Genomic DNA, 23923 nt, shown 5'->3' on the forward strand with positions numbered 1-23923 from the left:
AACTAGAGTAGAACCCACTCTGAAAACTACATTTTAACTTAATTACCTCTTTAAATGTCTTTATCTCCAAACACAATTACATTTTGTGGTGCCTGAGGTTAGAGTTCTATCTTACACAGGAATTTTGCAGGGATACAACTCAGTCATTAATGTATGCTACAGTAGCAAGTAAAGAAAGAGAAGTTCTGGGTTGCTATACTAGCCTTGTTACCTATAAGCTCTTAGTACCTCAGATTCCCCTGCCTCCCCAAGTCTACTATGCCTAACCAATCTTTCTCAAAAGAGAATAGAAGGATCAAGTGACATTTAATGATTATAATATAAAAATAATTCCAACAGAAACTATAGAAGTATAAATTATTACAATAATTTGTTTATAAAACAGTGCATGAGCCTTATGAATGCAGGCTGACTTCTAAGATGAGTATATTAATAATTATTTTTTCTGGTGTCAATTCAGTCTGAGGTGGTGGGATGTATTTGTTTCTTCTCTGCTGCTGAACACTTTGGAAGATGTGTCTGTTGAAGGATTCTCCCCTCTTATATCTGACTCTTGAAGACTGCCCAGTGAATAATCTTTGTAGACACTCAGATTTATTTCTTCAGAAGAAAGAAAGAAAGGATAGAAGGAAAGACTGAAAGAAGAAAGAGGAGAGAGGGATTGAAAGAGGTAGGGAGGAAGACAGGAAGAGGGAGAGAGGGGGAGGGAGGTGAGAGAAAGAGAGAAAGAAGTTGAATGGAAGTTATAATCTACATTTACTGAGTTGATACACTCCCAGAGCTAAATCCTAAGTTTGTCCATTTTCACAGAATTTTTTCTCCTCTGTGAGCAATGTCTACCATCTCCCAAATCAAGAAAGCTAATGTTATGATATATTTAGAAAAAATAAAATAAAAATTAAAAAAAAAAAAACATAAATCAATCCCAGGTCCGTGCCACTGCTCCAATCTGAATAGCTACAAGATAGCAATTGGAAGAATGATGATACTCTTTGTCCTGCTGCCCATTCCACAGACACAGATTAGAGTTTTATATCCTACTTTCAGGGTGAGATGGTGAAAGACATGGGGAAAGGGAGAGAGAGAGAGAGAGAGAGAGAGAGAGAGAGAGAGAGAGAGAATATGAAATTGCCATTAAAATAAGTTTTTAGAAAGTTCTTAGAATGCAACATCCTTTAGTGCTTCATTTAGCAAAATATGTCACTTTAGAAGCCCTTCTGAGTGAAAGTCAAATGTAAATTTTATACAGTGACTATAAAGAATAAAACATCCTCTGGGAAGAAATGTGCTCACCCATGAAAGATAAGAAGCCTCATCCCCAACCCCAAGTGCTAGATTAGCTGAGGATAAATGATGGATTGGATGGTTCCTGGGAAGCCTCCCAGCTCAACCTTCTGCTTGGCCCCTGCAGAGCCCTGCAAGAGCACTTGTTTACAGTACATCATCCCTTAAGCCAGGGAGATTTGCACCAGCGATGTCTCTGGAATTCATCTACTTCATTTTACCCCCTTTATTTTACATCATTTCAGAGTTTTTGTTCCCTATTGTTTTCAGTCCTGCCTGAGGGACATGGGTCTTTTTATATTCTGTGACCTGTGATCTTGGATGAGAAGACCAGGGAACACTGACTTCTTGGGTGAAATGGCAAGGCTTTTTGTCATTGCTGAATTGCTCTGTCTGTGCTAGTCACAGGGCATTCAGTTCTATCACCTATGCCTCCAATTAACCTTTCTTGACTTTCAGACACCAACTGGAACAGGTTGTGGGACAGAATGAGGAGAAATGCCACCCCCTTGTTCATGCCTACTGTGCTGGGGAAATGAGCCAACATTAGACAGGCCCTTTTAATTTACAATTATTTCCCCACCTTCCTATGCACCCCTCATATCAACTCTTTAGTGATTTTTTTTTATTAATAAAGAAGGGTCAATGCTTTTGGTCTCCCTACTGCTAAGGACAGAAGCCTCAGAATAAAATGAACAAAACAAAGGAATCGGAAGAGACATAAACTGTCCTCATGGGTCTCATATGCTTGCTCTTTAATCTGTAAGATTACTTCAGCTTCTCTACCTAACAAAAATCTTGGCCCTCACATAGTACCTCATTGCAAAGTGACCTCTAAATCACCATTACTTAAAAGCAAGGACCATACTTCTTTCCATTTTATTGTTCCTATAGTCTACTTTCAGTGCCTTGTTCTACTTTATATTTTTAAAGGGCAGAATCTGTTTGCTAATAACCTCCCACCTGAATTCCATTTTATTTTTCTGACCTGTGTCAAAGAAAGAAAATTTAGAAGGGAATTATAAAAGGATTACTACCTTATATCCTAGGGGAAAGGTCAGTATATGAATATAAGAAGTTCATTAAGATCTGACTATCTAAATAAAGTGTGAAATAACACAACAATGGAAACATAATAGAAGTAGTGGTCAATTCATGCAGAGTCACATCTAACCTAATGACATGATCCGTTTTCATTTTTCATAAATGCTTCTATTCCCATGACCCAGGAGACTTGTTATTTTTACCACATTGTTCAATTAAACCTGATCATTCCCAAAGCCAGTGTGAAGCAACCCTGTTGGGATAGCCTTCCCTGATTTTCAAATGACACTATATTTTTAAAATTAGGTGGCCTGAAGGGTCTTCTCAGAAACTGAACCTTTCTTTATGGGAATATTTCAAAATAGGAGGGCGATTTCAAAGAAATGCAAACTCTGCTTTCATGAATAACAGCAACTTGGATACAGAAGAATCATAAACTCAGTTTTTTCATTTTTTTTAAATGAGATGATAACATCTACACTTCAGGGCTGTAGCATTAATTAATAATATTTTTTCAGTAATGTATTTTTTATTCCAATGTTCTGTAACTTTAGACAATCTGCTAACATCATGTTTTTGGAAGAGATACTAAAAAAAGTTTCTGCTCGAAATGCTCTCTACAACAAAAATGTCCTAACATATGAATATAACATACCTAATTGTTAAAAACTGTGTACAATATAAATCAGGGTTTGTAAAAGATTATTCCCAGACATATCCTTAGGTAGAAAAATTGATTTTTAGATTGGTTTTAAGTAAACAAATGAGAAAGCCTCTACAAAGAGGAGATAGTTGAATGCTTTGTAGAAGACTCTCGAGATAAAATGCTTCATCATAGCTATGGACATCTGGAAAACAGACGGAGTGTGGGATGGAGAAGGGATTTTACTATGGAGCAGGTCTACTCTAAGCACTCACCATGAGGCAGATACTATCATCTCCATTGCACAGAGTAATGGAGGCATCGAAAGGATAAGTTAGTTGCTCAAGAGCAATGGTAATCTTGGAGTGTATGGGAATGTTAAGGTGAAACCTATTCTTTGTACAATTAACTATGTTAATTTTTTAAAAAGGTATTCATGGAGGAACTGAGATTTGGAATCAAGCAGTTGGAATTCAGAATCCCTTATCATGCACAGTGCATACCACCTGTCTTGCAAAAGGTGGAGAGATGGTGGAAAGAAGGAGGGAGATTGGTGAAGGGACACTATGCCATATACTGCCCAGTGCCTTTGCCTATGTTGTTATCTTTTCTCCAATTGTTCTTTATTGGTGGACTCATTTAGGATATCCATTGCCTCACGTGCCACATGGTCAGTTTTGATAACGAAGATCTGAGCACAAATAAAATGGATTTAATTATTGTGAAAAACCTGTATTGTGTCAGCTTCCCTGACAAACAGAGAGGCTCAGCTGGCACCTGCTGTTTCTTTTTCTCTTTCCCTTCTTTCTGCCTGAAGTGGAATTATCTACTAGGGAAGGTTGACTAGCCATTCTGTGATGGATGCTGCATGATAACTACATACAAAGGAAGGCAGAACAGAAATCAGAAGAAAACTGGTGTTATTCTGGATCCATGTCAATTCGGCATTGGCCACTTTTGTAACTTTCTGTCTGAGAAAAGTAAACCCCCATTTAGTCAAGCTATTAAAAATACAGTCATATCTAATCTTAAACAAGAAATACTGTGAAAATAGAAGGAAAAAAAACAGATTTCAAAAAACCATATTTCCTCAGTCTGATACCATGAGTGGTGGGTGCAGGCACAGCTCTAGGCAACACACACTTCACTGTGTGGGGTTGTGTTGTTCCAGGAAGCATAAGTACCTGGGCACAGATCTGTCTCCACAAGTATTAGCAGATATGATTTAGATTTGACACTTCAACAGGGATTTTGAAAACTATAGTCTGCTGGTCATATTCGACCTGTGGCCCACTTTTATAAAGACTATACGCTATGAGATTTTTTTCTATTTTTAAAGCATTTTTATAAATCAATATACAATATACAATCTAGACCCTTTATAAATCAATATACAATATGCAATATAGACCTGGAAAACCTAAACATTTACTATCTGTTCTTTTACAGAAATTTTGCTGAACTTTGAAGAAGGATAAAACAACATAAGTTCAATGCAAAAATTCTAACAGCTATCCAGGTTGCAAATGTTACACCCCCCTCCATTTCCTCTTCAAGTCCATTTTTAATTCTCCTATGTTAGCCATGAGTCATTTTGTACAAAACATGATCTGTAACTGAAGAATTCTCTAAATGGTTCTTTGAAAGGTGATAGTGCAAGATAATAGGGAAAAAGGACAAACAGCATAGTTAATACCATCCTGACTTAAAAACGAAATATTATACTTATTAAAGTATAATAAGATGAGATTCACAGGAAATATCTACATCTGCTGAAACTGAGAGGAAGCGTCATTAAGCATTCCAAAGAATAATCCTGTAAAGAATTAAATTTTGAATACCTCAGAATAAAAGTGCCTTTCTAGAAGGACTTCCTTGCCACAGATGGCAACCAGCTTTTACTTCACACATAACCATTTCCAGTATTTACTGTCCTTCTGGCTGTACACAACACCAACCAACAACCGTGGGTTGAAAGCAATGAATAGAAATATGGGAATTTTCCTGATTTTCTATTCTCATTGTCTCATAAAACCTAAAGACAGTGCTGATCATTGTTTAGACGACTGAAAAAATATTTCAAAGAATGTACAGCAATAAAAACTTTCATTTTAATGGCCACAAATAAGTTCTCCTACTCAATAATAAGGTTACAAATTAGTAAAATTTTCCAATTTCATATTTCAGATAATTCACCCCTACGTGCAATTAGCTTAGTGGCAGATCAACCTCAGAAAAGAAATTCTGAGTATATTGCTGTGAGTGAAAGAGATCTACCTCAGGGATCCTAGAAAACACTCCTAAAGCCACACAGAGAGGAGGAAAATACTCAGTTCCTTTAATGTATAGGGTTTCTTGTCTTTCTGCATGTATGTTTTCTTCTAACGCTTCACAGTCATCAGTGTTTTACAAATAAAGCTTTTCCTCTTCTCCAACAATGTCCATTTATTTCCTCTTAGAATGTTGTCTCTTCAGAGCTTTTACTGTGTCATAATAAATTCTAGGCTGGATTGGTCTTTCCTTTCATTTTAAAGGCTAAGTACAATTCATGAAAATAAATACATTTCATCAGCTGGTTTCCTCTAATACTTTGTAGATACAACATCCTTTATCTTCAAATCAAAGATGATAATATACTTTTGTTCGTATAAAATTACCCTTCATAACAATCATTCTTCAAAGTTTCCCATTTTTAGTACTTATCTTTCACATCAAATGTATACATTTATGCAATTATAAAATTATGCAATTATTTTGTACAGCTCAGTGATAAGTGCGTATGAATATCATAAAGTAACACATTACAAAGCTCTGTGATTAGATATAATGGTAATTGTCAACATCTGGATTGAAGAATTTGAATTTGAAAAGTCTGATATGTTTCATACAGCTTTTTTTTCTATGCTTGTCCATATTTCAGTTAATACTGACTGAAACCATTTATCTGGAAGAAGTTAATTCACTATAAATCTAAACTGCTATACAGTTTAGAGTAGAATAATAGCTATTTCTCTATCTTTGTTAGGTGACTGCATTGAGTACATAGTTTCTTATGCCTCCTCTAGATCACAAAACCTCTCCTGCCTGATTCTCCTACGGTCCCCCTGTTTAGCACAAAGGCAACATTACTGTCCTCTATTTTTTTTTTTTTTCACATGCGTGAAGGGGATTCGCCTACATATATTATGCTGCCGTTTCTCTATCCTTTTGCTAAGTGCCAGTCAGAGGTGCAAAGCATTCCCCTTCAACCTGACCTTCTCACAAACAGATTTCACAAATGTATCTCATGCTTCTGTTCTTTTTCCCAATCACAGAATTGATAGGATTATCTGGGCAGAGGGCAAAGCTACACTATACTTTTGCAGTATTTGAAGTTACTCTGAGTATATAGTGACATCTCCTCCTTGGAGCTAATGAAGAGAGAATTCTTAGATGCCACTTGAATAAGGAGGAGCTAAGGCTTAAAAAAGGGTTATTCTGCTGAATATGGTCCCATTACTTATATAATTCATGGCCAAATTCCTGATTATTTTTGTCTTCTCACATTTCTTTACCACCTACACCCATAAACACAATATTGGAAATCTCCATTTTCCACACACTATTAAGATATAATGTATATTCCATAAAATATACCTGCTTAATATATATATTCATGTTTTTGAATAAAGTAAGAGTTGTGCAAAAATCACTACAACCTAATTTTAGAGATTTTTATTCCTCCCTCCAAAACCTCATATTTATTAAGTCATTCCCCATTCCTTTTCTAACTACTGCTCCACATTTTGTTCTACAAATTTGCCTACATGGGATCTTTCATCTAAATGAAGTCATAAAATATGCTATCTCTCTCTCTTTATTTTTTTACTAACCCCTTTTCTTAGAATAATGTTTTTATGTTTCATTCATAGCATCTAGGAGTCATTCATTACTTTATATCCAAATAACATTCATTATGAATTTATAAAATTTGTTTTATCCATTAGGATTTTTCTAATAATTTTTAATTTTATTGTTTTTTTCCTCTTATCATGTCCAGAATCAGATCTGTGGTATAAGGAGCCTAGGGAAGGTTTCCAGAATTAAGCTGGAGAAATTGGTAAAAACACTATACATGTTGTAAATAACTACAACTTATCCTATGGAAGAAGTAATTGGCTCAAGGTAAAGAGAAGCAATTAATATAATTATTTAAATACTTAAGTGTTTAAAAACTTTAAAGAAAATTTAAAGAAAAAATTTAAAATTTAAAGAAAATTAACAAACATTGCCTGTTTCCTTATGGCAAGGTATTTATCAAATATCTTGTCTGTAAAACTTCTATACAAGTAGATAAAAATGAAAAATAGAGCCAATAATTGTTTTCTCTACAAAATCAAGCAATAATGATGATGGGTTTTCCTCTTCACTTTGACCTCACAGAACTATGTAGTTACTTTGGGGGATGATAATGAGATGTATGCATATCTGGTCATAGGAGGAACACAGACTGATAGTGGAATTGTTAGAAATAGCCATATGAAAATTTAGAGAATTATTCATATTCCAAAGAATAGGTAAACATTAAAGAACTGTGACATATTTATCTATGGTTATATTATGCGTTTATAATTTTGTCGTAGTGTTATTTCCAATGTGGGCAAAACCCTAAGTAGTCTCCAGGTTATGGTGGTACAAGTCCAGTTAGGATCTACATATACCAAATGTTTCTGGATCCCATATGGGAGCAAAAGTCATCACAGTAAGAATGGATAAAATTTCTGTTTTCATGTAAAAAAGAAAACAGACTTGAAAGTTGTGTTGTACTTTTACATACTGATAGAAATATCGTGAGAGTTAAAGTTTGATTTCCTTAACATTCCTTCTTCATTTCTCTCTGTCTAAAGATATGTGAAATGAATTATTGGAGAAAGTCCCTTTTATTGCTATGTTTTAAAGGTCTTTCTTTCAAGTAAAATTTCTTTCCTTCTTTTTTTTTTTTTTTAGTGTTAACATAACCACATTGTAGCAATTAACCTGGTGTTTTCATAAAATAATTCTTACCAGAAAACTGCATTTTATGCTCTTCCTCACATACTCATTTTAAAGAACATAAACAAAAACTTTCAAGTTTCTTAGGTTGTTTGGAAACAACAAAAAAAGAATCAACTAGAACAGCAGTCATCCGTGAAAACAACTGACATTTAGTTTCACAGGGAAGGTAAACCCGAACACAGCACAGGAACCTTTCTACTCACAGGTATCTAAAGACTCGTCTGAATCATCAGGGCAGTCGGGGTCCCCATCACACAGCCAGCTCTGGGAGACACAAGTCACGTGATCGTGGCAAAGAAACTCACCAGGATCACAGGACTGCTGATCTGAAAATGAAAAATGTTTCAAAATAAAATATGAATGATCTGAACATGAACACAAGAGCAGTACAAAGATGAAATGTGAGAAAGCGATACTTAAAAGGTACATGAGTATGATCCACATTTTCTATTCAGCAGCAAAGCAAAATCAATTATTTTTCTTAGTTTTCGCTGCTCAGCTTAAGCACACTATTTTGAAAGACTTGACTTCATTCTAGGTTCACACAATCTGTTCTGAAAATAGTTAAGAATTCTGTTTGTGTTTATGACTATAGGCTTTATCATATCAAATATGCCATATAGATGTTCCAGCCAGTGAGTTTTGAAGAAATGTTGAAATAAAGCAGAAGCTTTTGAGCAGAGAAATTTTAGTTTTTTTTTCTCTGCTCCCAGAAAAATAAAAATCAGTAATGAGTTAAATATTGTAATTAAACTTCATCTCTAAATATTTAGTTCTTAACTATCCATCTTAATATACGGGCTTCATGTGTCTACACAAATTGGACATCCTACATCACAGAATTTTCTTCACTTTTTTCCCTTAACTTCTAAGGGGGAAGCATTTGCCACAAGACACCAAAAATGATGATAAATTTCCATAAAACTTTTCCTTTTTCCTAACTTCCCTTTTCTACTGTTGATTGTTTCTGAAATACCTGTCATTTTCCTCCCGGTGTTAATGAAACATTTGGGATTTGCAGCTTTTCCTTAAGTCCTAGTAAATTCATTAGATGTCTGTTTTTCACCATATATTTATTCATATGTTGTAAGTCCATTAGAAAACATAACTCTTTTACTATTTTAATATGAATGAATGAATGCCTCTGAATGTGAAAATGTTACAAGTGCCTTGACCTTTTGATTTCACTTGCAATTTTTTATATATGTATGATATATAGCTCAATACAAATATAAGATAAAAAAATCATCATTAAATAGGTCTATGTGAGCCTATCAATAAGTAGCAAAGAAACATTTTAAGTGACAAAACGCTGGACATACTAGAGGGTGGCTGAGGCAGGGGGATTGCAAGTTCAAGGCCAGCCTGAACAATTTTGTGAGATCACCCGAAAATTAAAAATTGAATGGTCCAGAGAAGTAGGCCAGTTGTAAATCCCCATAGGTTCAATCCCCAAGACCACTAAATCATTTTTTTTTTAATTCTAAGTGATTAGAAAGAGTAGGCCATGGCTTAATTGACATTTTCTCTAGCAATATACAAAATAATAATGTATCATACTAAATATTGTCTTAGTTTTAACTTAATGTTAGACCTTTTGTCAAACTCTTCTGTCCCCCATACCTGAAGAGCCTGACTTTCAATAATATACCACACAAAGACACACAGAAAAGAATCTTTCATCTACAGATATAAGTAGATATCTATAGATAACTAGAGAACTCTAGTTCAAGATGATTGGGCTACATAGGTGAGGACTCAGCTAAAGAGTTTGTTCCAGACGATGTAATGTAAGAGTTAACAATTGGTAAAAATGTTTAAAAGGCTTAAAGAGTTCTCCAAGTATCGCTGTACCACCTGATTCACACTTCCTGCTTAGCATTGTTTTTGCTATTCTGGGTCTTTTATTTTTCCATACGAATTTCATGATTGCTTTCTCTATTTCTACAAGAAATGCCATTGGGATTTTGATTGGCATTGCATTAAACCTATAGAGAACTTTTGGTAATATCGCCATTTTGATGATGTTAGTTCTGCCTATCCATGAACAGGGTATATTTTTCCATCTTCTAAGATCTTCTTCAATTACTCTCTTTAGGGTTCTGTAGTTTTCATTGTATAAGTCTTTTACCTCTTTTGTTAGGTTGATTCCCAAGTATTTTATTATTTTTGAGGATATTGTGAATGGAGTGGTTGTCCTCATTTCCATTTCAGAGGGTTTGTCGCTGATATACAGGAATGCCTTTGATTTATGCGTGTTGATTTTATATCCTGCCACTTTGCTGAATTCATTTATTAGCTCTAATAGTTTCTTTGTAGACCCTTTTGGGTCTGCTAGGTATAGAATCATGTCAAACTATACTACAGAGAAATAGTAACAAAAACAGCATGGTATTGGTACCAAAACAGGCGGGTGGACCAATGGTACAGAATAGAGGACACAGAAACCAACCCACAAAACTACAACTTTCTTATATTTGATAAGGGGGCTAAAAGCATGCAATGGAGGAAGGATAGCCTCTTCAACAAATGGTGCTGGGAAAACTGGAAATCCATATGCAACAAAATGAAACTGAATCCCTTTCTCTCGCCATGCACAAAAGTTAACTCAAAATGGATCAAGGAGCTTGATATCAAACCAGAGACAAGGCATCTGATAGAAGAAAAAGTTGGCTACGACCTACACACTGTGGGGTCGGGCTCCAAATTCCTCAATAGGACACCCATAGCACAAGAATTAATATCTAGAATCAACAAATGGGACTTGCTCAAACTAAAAAGTTTTTTTCTCAGCAAAAGAAACAATAAGAGAGGTAAATAGGGAGCCCACATCATGGGAACAAATCTTTACTCCTCACACTTCAGATAGAGCCCTAATATCCAGAGTATATAAAGAACTCAAAAAATTAGACAATAAGATAACAAATAACCCAATCAACAAATGGGCCAAGGACCTAAACAGGCACTTCTCAGAGGAGGACATACAATCAATCAACAAGTACATGAAAAAATGCTCACCATCTCTAGCAGTCAGAGAAATGCAAATCAAAACCACCCTAAGATATCATCTCACTCCAGTAAGATTGGCAGCCATTAGGAAGTCCAACAACAACAAGTGCTGGCGAGGATGTGGGGAAAAGGGTACACTTGTACATTGTTGGTGGGACTGCAAATTGGTGCAACCAATTTGGAAAGCAGTATGGAGATTTCTTGGAAAGCTGGGAATGGAACCACCATTTGATCCAGCTATTCCCCTTCTTGGTCTATTCCCTAAAGACCTAAAAAGAGCATGCTACAGGGACACTGCTACATCGATGTTCATAGCAGTACAATTCACAATAGCAAGACTGTGGAAGCAACCTAGATGCCCTTCAATAGACAAATGGATAAAAAAAATGTGGCATTTATACACAATGGAGTATTACTCTGCATTAAAAAATGACAAAATTATAGAATTTGGAGGGAAATGGATGGCATTAGAGCAGATTATGCTAAGTGAAGCTAGCCAATCCCTAAAAAACAAATGCCAAATGTCTTCTTTGATATAAGGAAAGTAACTAAGAACAGAGTAGGGAAGAAGAGCATGAGAAGATGACTAACATTAAACAGGGATGAGAGGTGGGAGGGACAGGGAGAGAGAAGGGAAATTGCTTGGAAATGGAAGGAGACCCTTAGGGTTATACAAAATTACATACAAGAGGAAGTGAGGGGAAAGGGAAAAATAATACAAGGGGGAGAAATGAATTACAGTAGAGGGGATAGAGAGAGAAGAGAGGAGGGGAGGGGAGGGGAGGGGAGGGGGGATAGTAGAGTTTAGGAAAGGCAGCAAAATACAACAGACATGAGTATGTCAATATGTAAATCAGTGGAAGTGTAACTGATGTGACTCTGCAATCTGTATACGGGGTAAAAATGGGAGTTCATAACCCACTTGAATCAAAGTGTGAAATATGATATATCAAGAACTATGTAATGTTTTGAACAACCAATAAAAAAAAGAGTTCTCCAAGTAAATAGCCTTAAAAATGATTAGATGGTGTCTCAAAACCAGGATAGAACATACAGAGAGGAAAACACAAAGACTACAAGGGTATGTACACAAGGATCTGAGTGATATCATGGTGTGAATTGGAAAGATAATAGAATGAATCATAAAGGGAATAATATTTTATAATGAGAGCTATCAAGAAGCACTTCTACCTCCATATCTTCATTTGCTCATTTATTTATGACACAAATATTATTGAACTTCTATTATTTTTTAGCATTGAGAAACATGACGAAAAATAATAGGCAGAATTCCTGCTGTTATGGAGCTTTTATTACAGTGGGGCAAAAGCAAAACAAAATAAATGAGTCAACTGTATAGTATATTGGAAGATAAACTCTATGGAGAAAAGTAAATGGAAGATGGAGATTAAAAGATGCAGATCGGTCCTTAAGCACAATTTACACAAGATGGCCAGAAAATATGTTTCAGAGAATGTATCATAGTGAGAATAGATGCTTATAAAGTGTCAGAGTGATATCCATTTGAGTATAAGACCATGTGTTAAAGATCATGGGCTAAGGACCAACACAAGGATTTGCACAGAAAATATAAGAGACTCTAAAGAGGTCAGTGTGGTGGGATAAAAAGAGAATTTAGGAAGAGGCAAGATGAGAGAGTACGGGGTTGGGGCTGTAGATGAAGACTTGGTTATTCAAAAATCAAGATGGAGACAACTGGAAGATTCTGAGCAGAGTGACACAGTCTGATTTACTGCTTCAAAGGATCGATTTGGCTATTGTTTTGAGAGCAGATTGTATTGAAGTAAAGGTGGAGGTAGGGAAATCAACTAGGATGTTACTGGAATAATCTAGGTGAGTAGAGATATTGAGTGTATAAATATGTTGATGGAGTGGAAAGTTAATATTGTATTTTATGAGTAAACTGAAGTCAAATATTGTGTATCCTGTCTCATTAAATGTCAGAATCCTGAATTTGGTGTTCTGAACCCAAATGTTAGAATTTCAATCTCCTTTTAAATGTACTAAATTGGGGATGCTTTGGAGATATCCATAAGGGATTATGCAGTGAAGTATTTAAGTTTAAAATTCAGGAGAATGATCAATACTGGAAATAGAACTGGGGGCTGAAAAAAATGTAAGCTATAGGAATTAAAGTTAGATGAAGTTAAAGTGAGGACAGAGACATGTGAGGAGGATGACTAGACTGTCAAGAGAAAAAATCCAAAAGTAAGAGTAGGTGAGACAAAGTTCATGCATAATTAAAGAATGAATAGCAAGGGGAAAGGACATTTACTAATGCCCCATGCAATTTCAAGAACTGAATCAAGGAAGGTATCACTAATAGGAAAGTTCAAGTGCAGTGAATTCTGATCAGACAGAGTAGATGTGCATGCTGAAAGAAAGGTGCCTCTGGAGAGAGTCAAGAGGCATTAGAAGGAGATGGAAATGGAAGAAGAGTTTGTCCGAGTACTCTTGTTGATGCAATACAAACCTAAACAAGAACATAAGAGCATTTGCTCTGAGGATGAAAGAATAGAAAATGAAATGGTGGATAAATCATTAAGAAAAAATTAAGATATTTTCTCTGATTATATTTTCTAAAGGAACCAAGATGCAGAATTAATTTCTGACATGAGGACCAAAGAACTGGAAAGGGTGGTAAAATTTCAAACACTTGTTATAGAAGTGGTATTAGGAATCCACTAGGAACTGTGAGAGGATTGATTTCTTTTTTAATTTTTTTAATTTCTTTTTTTTTTAGTTGTCAATGGACCTTTATTTTATTTATTTATACACAGTGCTGAGAATCTAATCCAGTGCCTCACACTTGCTAGACAAGCACTCCACCCCTCAGCCACAACCCCAGCCCCAAGGATTACCTTCTAATAGCAATGAATATACAGCTATCATTGACAATTTGACAAATAAATGCTCATCTTATTTTGATTGAATATCTATATGTTAATCTAAGTTGAGCCATAGATACAAAACAATCCTCAGGAAAAATCCTTTGGGAAAATTTGCAAGCCATCATTCTCAATATGTACTCCCCATACATAGACATAAAAAAGTTGTTGTAATCTAAAAGTAACTTTTGTTTTTGTTATAGGAGTAAGGTACACTTAAGGCAATTTACCTAATGAGCCTGTATTATCAGCTTGCTAAGCAAGCTTCAATCTTTAAAAACAATTTGCATTGTTGCAGTTTGGGGGACAGTTTTATTTATCCCTTTAGGAAATAACGGTTGAGAAGACCTTACTATAACACATCTGTTTACTTTTCAAACAGATATTCCATTTCAAGGTCAGTTTTAAAAAGCATTGCTTATAGTTTGAAATGAGCAAATTTTTGCTACTCTGAGATGCTTATTTAAAAATATATTCACTGGATTGAGTTCTTTGAGTCAAAAGCAAAACATGTAGGATGTATGTGTGTTTTCCATTTATCCTATTTAATGCTTCAACCCACATTTTTGAGATAGTAAAACTAATCTCATTTTAAATGTCTTCCTATTATATGAAACACAGTGTTTTTACACTGTAATTAAAACAAGAAGCTTATGAGAATGCGAATTTTTACTTACATCCCTAAGGAAGAATATCAAAGCTAGTACCATATTTATCTCTTATAATAGGCTCTTGCAATCAAAAACATGAAAAGATTGGGACAACCATAGCCTATGGAGTTTACTGAGTTTGGATTCATTCTGGCAAAGGAAAAGCTTAGTATTGATAATCTTTCTATACTTTTATTAAAACATCTAATTATTTTTTAATCATAATTTACAATGAATATTTTGTATGTTTAACATACATGGTCGTAACTGAAAGATTTTGTATATATAAATTGCCACCGAGTAGCTAATTCATATTTTCTCTTTTTAATATAACAATGAACTATTCATTTTGCTCTTTTTGAAAAAAAGTAACTATCAAACTTTGAAGCATCTTTCAATAGGCATTTATTAAATAACTATGTCTTCCATATCCTTGAATATTTCACCATAATTAATTCTAATAATTTTATATCAATTCTTTCAAAAGTTGACTTTTTGTTATTCCTACTGGGAATGATAGTTTACCAATAAATTAATTATAAGTCTATTGAATCATAATAGTGCACTTTAAGCAAATTTAAAGGAAATAAAAGTGATGCATCCTGCTAACTATTTACAAATTAAACATAAAGGAGGGATTCATATTCATTCAACAAATAAATTCCTAGGGACTCAGATTAATGATGTTAAAAATATGTTTAAGAATAGGAAGTTAAATAATTGGTACAGCATTAAGAACAAGTGAAATATTAAGGACATGATTTGACTTATGCTTTCAGCATTTAGTTAACATTGACAATATTTATTATCTTTATATCTTGTTACTAAAATATAAAAGAGTTAACAATAATGTGAGTAATATGTTATTCATCATTGCTAAGAGAAACATGGTTATTCTTCTTTTTGTCTAATATAACAGGCAATTAACTCATTTGCCAAGATAATAAAATTTTTGTAAAGTGTTAAAGAAAGTATTAAGTTTCCGATTTTGATAAAGTTCATGTAAAGTTAAAGGAATATTTCTAGTTATCAAGTTTCAGAAGGTACATTAATTCCTTTCCTTTATACTTTTCTATTCCAGAAAAAAATATGTGCATTTATTTCCAGAATAAATTCCAAGAAATCCATTTATTTTGTCTTAATAATATTGTTATAATTATTAAATAAGTTATTAACATTAATATTCTTGTCAATTTATCATTCAGTATACATGTTTAACTCTCCTTGTTGCTTTACTCACTTTCCTTTCTTTATTGCTTATATGTCCTTATTCTCCCATTCCTTAGCTTGGAATGTCCTTTCCCATCTATAAAAATTCTAGCTATTCACTAATATCTGGTGACACTTTACCTCCATTAATAGAAAATTCCTCTATGGACATTTTTTGTGTCTAACTTAATTTTGTGTAACTCTTCTCAGTACACCATACAGCTTCAATTTTCCATTGCTGTATGTATGGTACTTCTGGAGTGGTGAGCTCCTACAGGGCAGGGAACATTGTCTTCAACTTTATATTTGTGCTAAATAGGTCATGGACACATATGTACTCCAGTGTTTACTGCAGCACTATTTATGATAGCCAAGATATATAACCAATCTAAATATCTTTTGCTAGATGAATGGAAAAAGACACACTGATACACACACACACACAAACACACACACACACACACACACACACACAATGGAATACTATTCAACCCTGGAAAAGATTTAGTATTTTCACTTATAATAAAATAAGTGGACCTGGAGGGCATTTATGTTAATTGAAATAAACCAGGCACAGAAAAACAATGCATGATATTACTTACATATGTAATCTAGAAAATCTGATCTCATGGAAGTTGAGTATGGAATGGTGGTTCCCAGAGGTTAATTAAGTGGGAGTCAGGTGGGAGAGGGAAAATTTGATCAACAGATATAATGTTACAGTCAGAAGAAAAAAGTTCTGGTATTCTATTTCACAGTAGGACGAATATAGTTAATAATAATGCATTTTAAAATGCTAGAAGTGAGGATTAGGAATGCTCTTCTTATATAGAAATGATAAAAGTTTAAGGTGATCAATATGTTAATTACCTTGATTGGCCCATTATACATTGTATGTAAGAATTAAAACATCACACTTCACCTTGTAAATATGTATAATTATATATCAACCAAAAGTATATTAAAAGGAAATTCTCAGTAGGAAAAAAAACTTAAGTTTTCTATGTATAATTCTATACCATTTTTGCAAATATGGAGAAAAAGAACAACCAAATAATTCTATATTCTCTATTTTATTTTCATAATGATACATAGCTTTTTTGCTGATCATTAAAATAAAACTAAGTTCTCCCATGGTTCAAATAAAATACACTGAATAGTAAAAATTATACTATATAAAATTAAAGCATTCATGAAAACTAAAAATCAAACATGAGAGAGGTTCAATGTTATCCTCTTGGGGCTCTTAAAGACTATACTGAAAATTAGATTTTACAATAGCTAGTATGCAATGGTAACTTAGCTGAATATGTTAATGGTAGTTTTTTTTTAAATAATTCCTTTAGGAATAACATAATTTTAAGAGTAAGATAAAATATAAGTCACCATTTATGTTAGATTTGGATTCTGCATATTTGTGGTAGTTGAGGTGGGGGAAGGTAAATTAAAAATGGTTGAATTTTGACCTTTCCCCCCTCCCAAGGACATGCATTTCCTTCTAAAATGGGTGGTTGATTAAAAAAATAAACCTTCTTATGAAGATTATAATGTTTGCTATTGTTTATCTTTGCTAACTCCATCCTGAAAAATATGTGCAGTTGTAAATTACAAGGGCATTGCATAATGAAGACTATCCATATTTTGATACTATATCATGAATTTTCATCAGTAACTCTCCTTGTTATGTTGGGACATTATTGATAATTTAGAAACTTAATTACTGTTTAGACATTTTTGTATACATACTCACACAATATGTACACATGTTCTTATATTTTTAAATTGGCATGCATTTTCACCTAAAGCTTGGTCATACTCAAAACAAAAATGGATAGAGATAAAATTATATAAGATTTGAAATTGAATAGAACTGAATAATAGTTACATGGTGGGCTGAGTTATGGCATCCCCCAAAAGTCCACATCCTAATTCTCATTTGCAGGAAGGCTGCAGATGAGATAAAGAGCAGATTTTGAGGTGGGAGATTAGCCTGTGCTGTATCCAAAAGTTCTTCTAAAAGGGAGGTCAGAGAGGATTAGACTTGGACATGCCCTGGAAACAAAGATTGTAGCAACTGAAGAGAGGACCTAGAGGCAAGGGATGCAGGCAGATCCAAGAAACTTGGAAAGAAAAGGAAAAGAATCCTCACCCAGAGCCACCAAAAGAGCTCATCCATGAGGACACTCTTTAGGCTTCTGACCTCCAGAATTAAAAAATATTATAAACTTACATTGCTCTGAGCCACTTAATCTGTGGTGTTTTGTTACACCAACAACAAAATGAAAACAAAAAATTAGGTCCACAGGTTCATGTCCAAGCCAAGATATAACTCATGTAAATCTCATTAAATGAGTCAGAAGTAAGAAAATTGCCAGCTATTACACCAAGAATTTAAAGGCCTTTTTTCTCTTAAGTCACTCTTCCTTAGTATCAACACTAAAGTAAAAGACCTTCTCTTCTTCTTGATGTCAAGAGTCAGCAAAACTATATTGACATAGGACTAAAGTCAACAATAATAACTAGAAAGTCATTGTAGAATTTTATAAAAAATGATAAGTGTACAAATAACTGACCTGAGTAATAAATGAGTTGTGAAGTTTGTGTGTGTGTGTATGTGTGTGCATTGTGAATGTATTTTTATACTTGGAAGATGAGGAAAAAATTGACAATATTCATGCCAAAAAATGTAATTATTTATATATATATATATATATATATATATATACACACACACACACACACACACACACACACACACACACACACACTTTATATTGGCTATTACCAAATTACTCATTCTGAGCCTTATTAAGCACAAAATGTTTTTGGAGCTACTAATGCTAATTCATACTTACAAAACCATCTTACATAAAACTAAGACTAAATTGAAAATTTGAAGAAATACTTTATCCCTGAAAGAGCTTTTCTCATTTATCATTACTATCATAATGAACAAATGAAAAGTACCTCTGTAAACATTTCAAATCCAATTTGACATTTAATTTTCAAGGAGAAAGTCAGTTTTTTCTTTGATTATTTAAACACTTGTGTATTTCTTTTGTTTTTTCTAGGCAGAGATATGGAAAATCATAAAACACACAGCATGGAACTATTTGGAACTGCTTGTTTACCAAGACAGACACACACACACACACACACACACACACACACACACACACACACACCTGAGTAAAAAGTCCATTTCTTTTTTAGCAAGATATATATATATATATATATATATATATATATATATATATATATATATATATATGGTAAAATAAGATTAATACATTCAACATGATTAACTATAGTTTTTATCATTGAATTAACACTTTGTAGTGTTCTTTTCTGAAATTCCTGTAAAAATATTCTATTTCTTTTTAACCTGCCCTTTCTCAAAAGTCCGTTTAAAAGATTCAACATGATTTCATCTACTACATTGTTAAGGAAGGGTAAAATTTTGATGTGTCTTCTTTGCAAAAGGAAAACCTAAATTATTGACATTTCCCTGCAAGTTCTATTCTATAAATCCTATATGATCCTCATCCAATCTCCCAGGGGGTAGCAAATTCACATCTTTTTTCTCATCTCTAGACTTAGTGAGATGTGAAGCAGATGGTTAGGTTTTGGCTCCTTCAGGGATGATGCAATATCTCTTATCCATTATGCTGTTTTATAACCATTACAATTTTACTTATCACAAGTTCTTATTTTGACTTTAAAATATTTAATTCAATCATAAATTTCTTTTTATCTATTTTAACAGTTTTTAAACTTATTTAAAGGGTTTTAAACACTTATTAGATATAAAGCAATAGGAATATAATGATGAAAACAATAGGTTCTCTTCCCACAAGTTGCTGATGTTTTAATAGAGAAGTCCACAAAATTCTAAACATTTACATTAATGTGATGTAGTTAGTAATGCAGTTGTGCTCATGTGTTTTTTGGAAGAGGATCAAAATAGAGGAAATATACTTTGACAGACCTGGAATTAGGAGTTGAGATGGATCAAAGGCATTATTGCATAATAACAACATTTAACAGTATTGAAAACCCCACTTCTTGTTATGGAGGCAGGGAAGGTGGCATGCTTGCTTTCCCAATCTCTTGCAACTAAATCATGGACATGTGGTTCGGTATAGATTAGTGACAGTAGAGGCAAGGCATCTGTTAGGACTCTCCCAGGGAAAGTTTTCCTTTCTATTCCGAGCTGACTTATGAAGGGAAAACTCTCCTGCAGGGCTCTTGATTGTGAGCAGTTCAAGTCTGGGATAGACATAGCCATCTCGAGAATACTGAAATTAAGCCAGAAGATGATGACCAACAAAGGAATGGTCGAGTGGAAAGATGTTCTGCATGTGGGTCTTGGAAAATATTCTTGGACTTCCCTGAAGTCAACCCCACCCTTCTATACCATTCTCCAGACATTTTATTAGATTATATGATAAACAGCCCTATTGTTCCTTAGCCAAGGTGAGTTGGCAAATTGTACTACCAACTATAAGTAACGGATGCATGCCTCAGGGAAGCATCAGAAAAGGTCTTTTTAAAGCAATATAATAAAATAATATGAGTTTACCACACTGGCTAGGTGGAAAATAGCAAGCTAAACAAAACAGGAAGATCACAAATGGGCAGCATCATGCATCAGGGGAACATCAAGTAACTCATATAGCTTAGTTTTAGTCAGATAGAAATTAGGTTGAATATTCAGTTTATTTTGCTTGATTACAGAGTTTGAATGCAGTTTTTGTTTTTGTTTTTGACATTTTGAGAATGTGAGTGCTCTACCACTAAGCAACAAACCCAATCTCTAGTCAATATTTCAATATGCTTTTCATAACTAGTCAAACCTCTTACTCTTCATTATTTTAATTTGGCAGATTTTGAAAATAATTTTTGGTGTGGGAGATAAAAATAAATACCATAAATAGTATTAACGTTCATTATGCGTCACATACTAAATTAAACAATGTGTGCATTTTATTTAATATTCACTGAAATATACATTTTCATCTACATTAGATAAGACAATTCAGAAAGTTAAATGGCTTTTAAAATACCACTTAACTGGCAAGATTAATATACAAATAAACATATCACTAACAAAAAGCTTGCTCTCATAATCTTTGAAGGAATTTTTGTCAGGCTGGCATTTACCTGCATTTTTCGAGCAATGACTTGTACATTTGGAGTGTGTCTAGCAGGTACCTAAAGGCACTAAATGGAAATGGTTCATCCCCACACACTTGCACATGCACTACAGATGCTACTTGCAAATCATATACACACTGCTAGTACCTACCCCACAAAAACTATTAGCATGTGGCATCAAATTTATAGTTCCAAAATAGGCCTCAATACTTCCTTCCAAAAATTTTCCTTTCTAATAATAGCCACATTCCCATGTGTTGAGTCTCAGCTCTATACAGGTAATGACTATCCTTGGAGAAGTAAACATGGCCAATCATTTATCTATAATTTTGTAAATAAAGATAAACAGAGGCATTTATGGTGATGGCAACAATCATGTACAAATATCACAGATGAAGACATTGACTATTAAGAGCTAAATTGTGGCAGAGGTCCACCTTTTATTGTTTTATCAAGAATCTCTTTTCTTAGCATTGTCCAAAATTAAATGTAGAGTAATTAACTTTTCACTTTTGCAATACTGGTTATTGAAACAAGGGGTACCCTACCACTGAGCTACATCTCCAACCCTTCTAATCTTTATTTTGTATTTTGAGACAGGGTCTTGCTAAATTGTCCAGACTGGGCATTTGCAATCCTCCTGCCTTAGCTACCTGAGTCGCTGGGATTACAAGTATGTAGCACCATGACCAGCTCCATCTCTTTTAATCTCATCTCCTTCATCAAACAAATACTCTATGGGGAAATATAAAAAAGACATTGGTGTTCACAAACTGGTTGCCCTTTTGTAGACACATAATCAAACCCCAAATGATAAAGTGAGAAACGTATCTTTTTTAGTTGATGTGACAGGACAGAGAGGTCCTAGGTAGGCGGGCTTGTGTTATTTGGGTGATTGTGAAATATGAAGAAAAGGTCAATGGGTTTCCTAAACATAACTCTAAGTAACACAGATAATTAAGTACTTTTCTACAGAAGACACATGTCATGGGAATTTAAATGAGTTCTAATGAAAGTAATTATTACTTTATCAAAAGAAAAGGTTTAATGTAAAATTTTAATGTTAATAGGAAATTACGAAAGTCAGTCATGGGGGACTAAAAGAATATAAATTAAGCTTTATAATGTTATAAGGAAGAGATATAAGCGTACATATTTTCTCCCATGAAATGTTTTTTTTCATTTTTCTATAATTAAGAAATTTCTGAAAAACAGTATATTTTAATATAACAAAACACATACTAATAGTATGATACCATACTATGAAAATTGAAATGTTATTATATTCAGTAGGGAATATTTTAACTGCATACAATATATTTAATTAAAATAAAAATAAAGAATGCACAAAATAGAAAATTATCAAGTCAATATTTACCACTTCCAGTACATAAGTGATTGCTATTTTATTTTTCCATATTCCTGCACTTTTCTATACAAAAAATGAATAACATTATGAAGATTTTTTCCAAGAGAATGATAAATATATTACTCAGTGTATTATCATTTATACTCAAAAATTAGTGATACACCTTCATATTGATAATTAGAGTTCTGTGTAATAAATTTAAGAAGGACATAATAACCATTATGTGAATTTTTTATATTCTTGAAAAGTTTTTTTAAAAAATGGGAACTAAATGTTCAAAAATTAAAAGTTATAAAAACTCTGTAGTAAATTTTGGCCAGTTGTCTGATTTTTAAAATGAATTACTATTTGAGTAAAATTGATATTTCTCAAAAGAAGTATTTGTAGAATTTTTTGTAATTATACTAATTTCCGTTCAAATATATTATCAAAATTCATCTTACAAATATGCTTTTCTCTCACACCCTAAACTTACTATGTTTCATCTTTGACAGTCCTTAGATATTCACATTTTAAATATTTGAACCCAAATATTTTCTTCACATTTTTTGACCATTTTCAATAATATTTAAATTTAAGGAATAGAAATGATGAGAGATGATTGAAGAAATTCCATGCAGTAATATCTTCATGTCTATCACATCAATGATTTTTTTTTTTGTTTTTGAGGAAAGTTAAGTTTTAAATAAGATGTTACTTCACTCTTAGTTTATATTCTTAAAATGCCGAATCCTTGTCAGGAAGATAATTTCAGAGCTCCCCTGAGGTAGCTTTCAGTGCCGATGCATAGTTTTAAGTTCTTTTGTTGAATAATCCTCCAAGATGATCTTGCAGTATATGTATAGCTGTCCAATATATGGGAATAACCTGTCCTTTACTTCCCAAAGAAATCTTCAGTAGGATTTCCCCAAAATGTTGAACATGTATTTCTCTATGAGCTGGGCCCAGTGGCACAGGCCTGTAATCTCAGTGGTTCAGGAGGCTGAGGCCGGAGGATCACAAGTTCAAAGCCAGCCTCAGAAACTTAGAGAGGCCCTAAGCAACTCAATGAGATCATGTCACAAAATAAAATATAAAAGGGCTGGGAATATGACCCAGTGGTTAAGCACCTCTGGTTTTAATATCTGTATCAAAAAACAAACAAAAAACACCTTTTAATGGTTTTTGTTGTTGTTGTTGTTGTTTTTTATTTTTTTAAGGGAGGAGCACTCAAAATACTTCCCCTGTTTGGGGAAAGCTGGGCCCCTAGCTCTGCCACCCAGCCTCCAGTATAAGGCCATTGTAAAGCCCTAGGTAATATCTGTAGCATCAGGTGCCTAATGTCACAAAGGAGAAATGTTATTCAGGGAACACAAGAGAGTTGACAATGAAAGACCCTTTCAACAGAGGGTGGACTGAAATACAGACAATATTCAGATCTTGTTTGAGCATCAACTCTGATAGAAGACTAAAGAATTAAAGAAGTGTTTTTTTTTTTCATTTGATATTGTGAAACTTCTATTACATTACAATTAACATACTTAAAGTGAAATCCCATTCAGAGTAATGAGTTATAGCAACTTTGGCATATCTTAAAGCTAGATTTCTTTGTAATATCCATCATACTTTCCTTAAA

At 33.7% G+C, this 23923-nt stretch overlaps 1 protein-coding gene across 1 annotated transcript in view; it reads right to left on the bottom strand.

Moving 5' to 3' along the window:
* The window catches only part of LRP1B (LDL receptor related protein 1B), a gene marked incomplete at its 3' end in the record, with an annotated part of 1847377 nt that overhangs the window by 1508621 nt on the left and 314833 nt on the right, over window positions 1–23923 (bottom strand). The window contains exon 2 of the mRNA XM_081262419.1: window positions 8209–8331. Coding sequence (XP_081118545.1) covers window positions 8209–8331 — 123 coding nt within the window. The remainder of the gene's footprint in view (window positions 1–8208; window positions 8332–23923) is intronic.

Source organism: Spermophilus citellus (genome assembly GCF_964194105.1).
Source record: "Spermophilus citellus genome assembly, chromosome: 11".
In the NCBI taxonomy this organism is placed as follows: domain Eukaryota; kingdom Metazoa; phylum Chordata; class Mammalia; order Rodentia; family Sciuridae; genus Spermophilus; species Spermophilus citellus.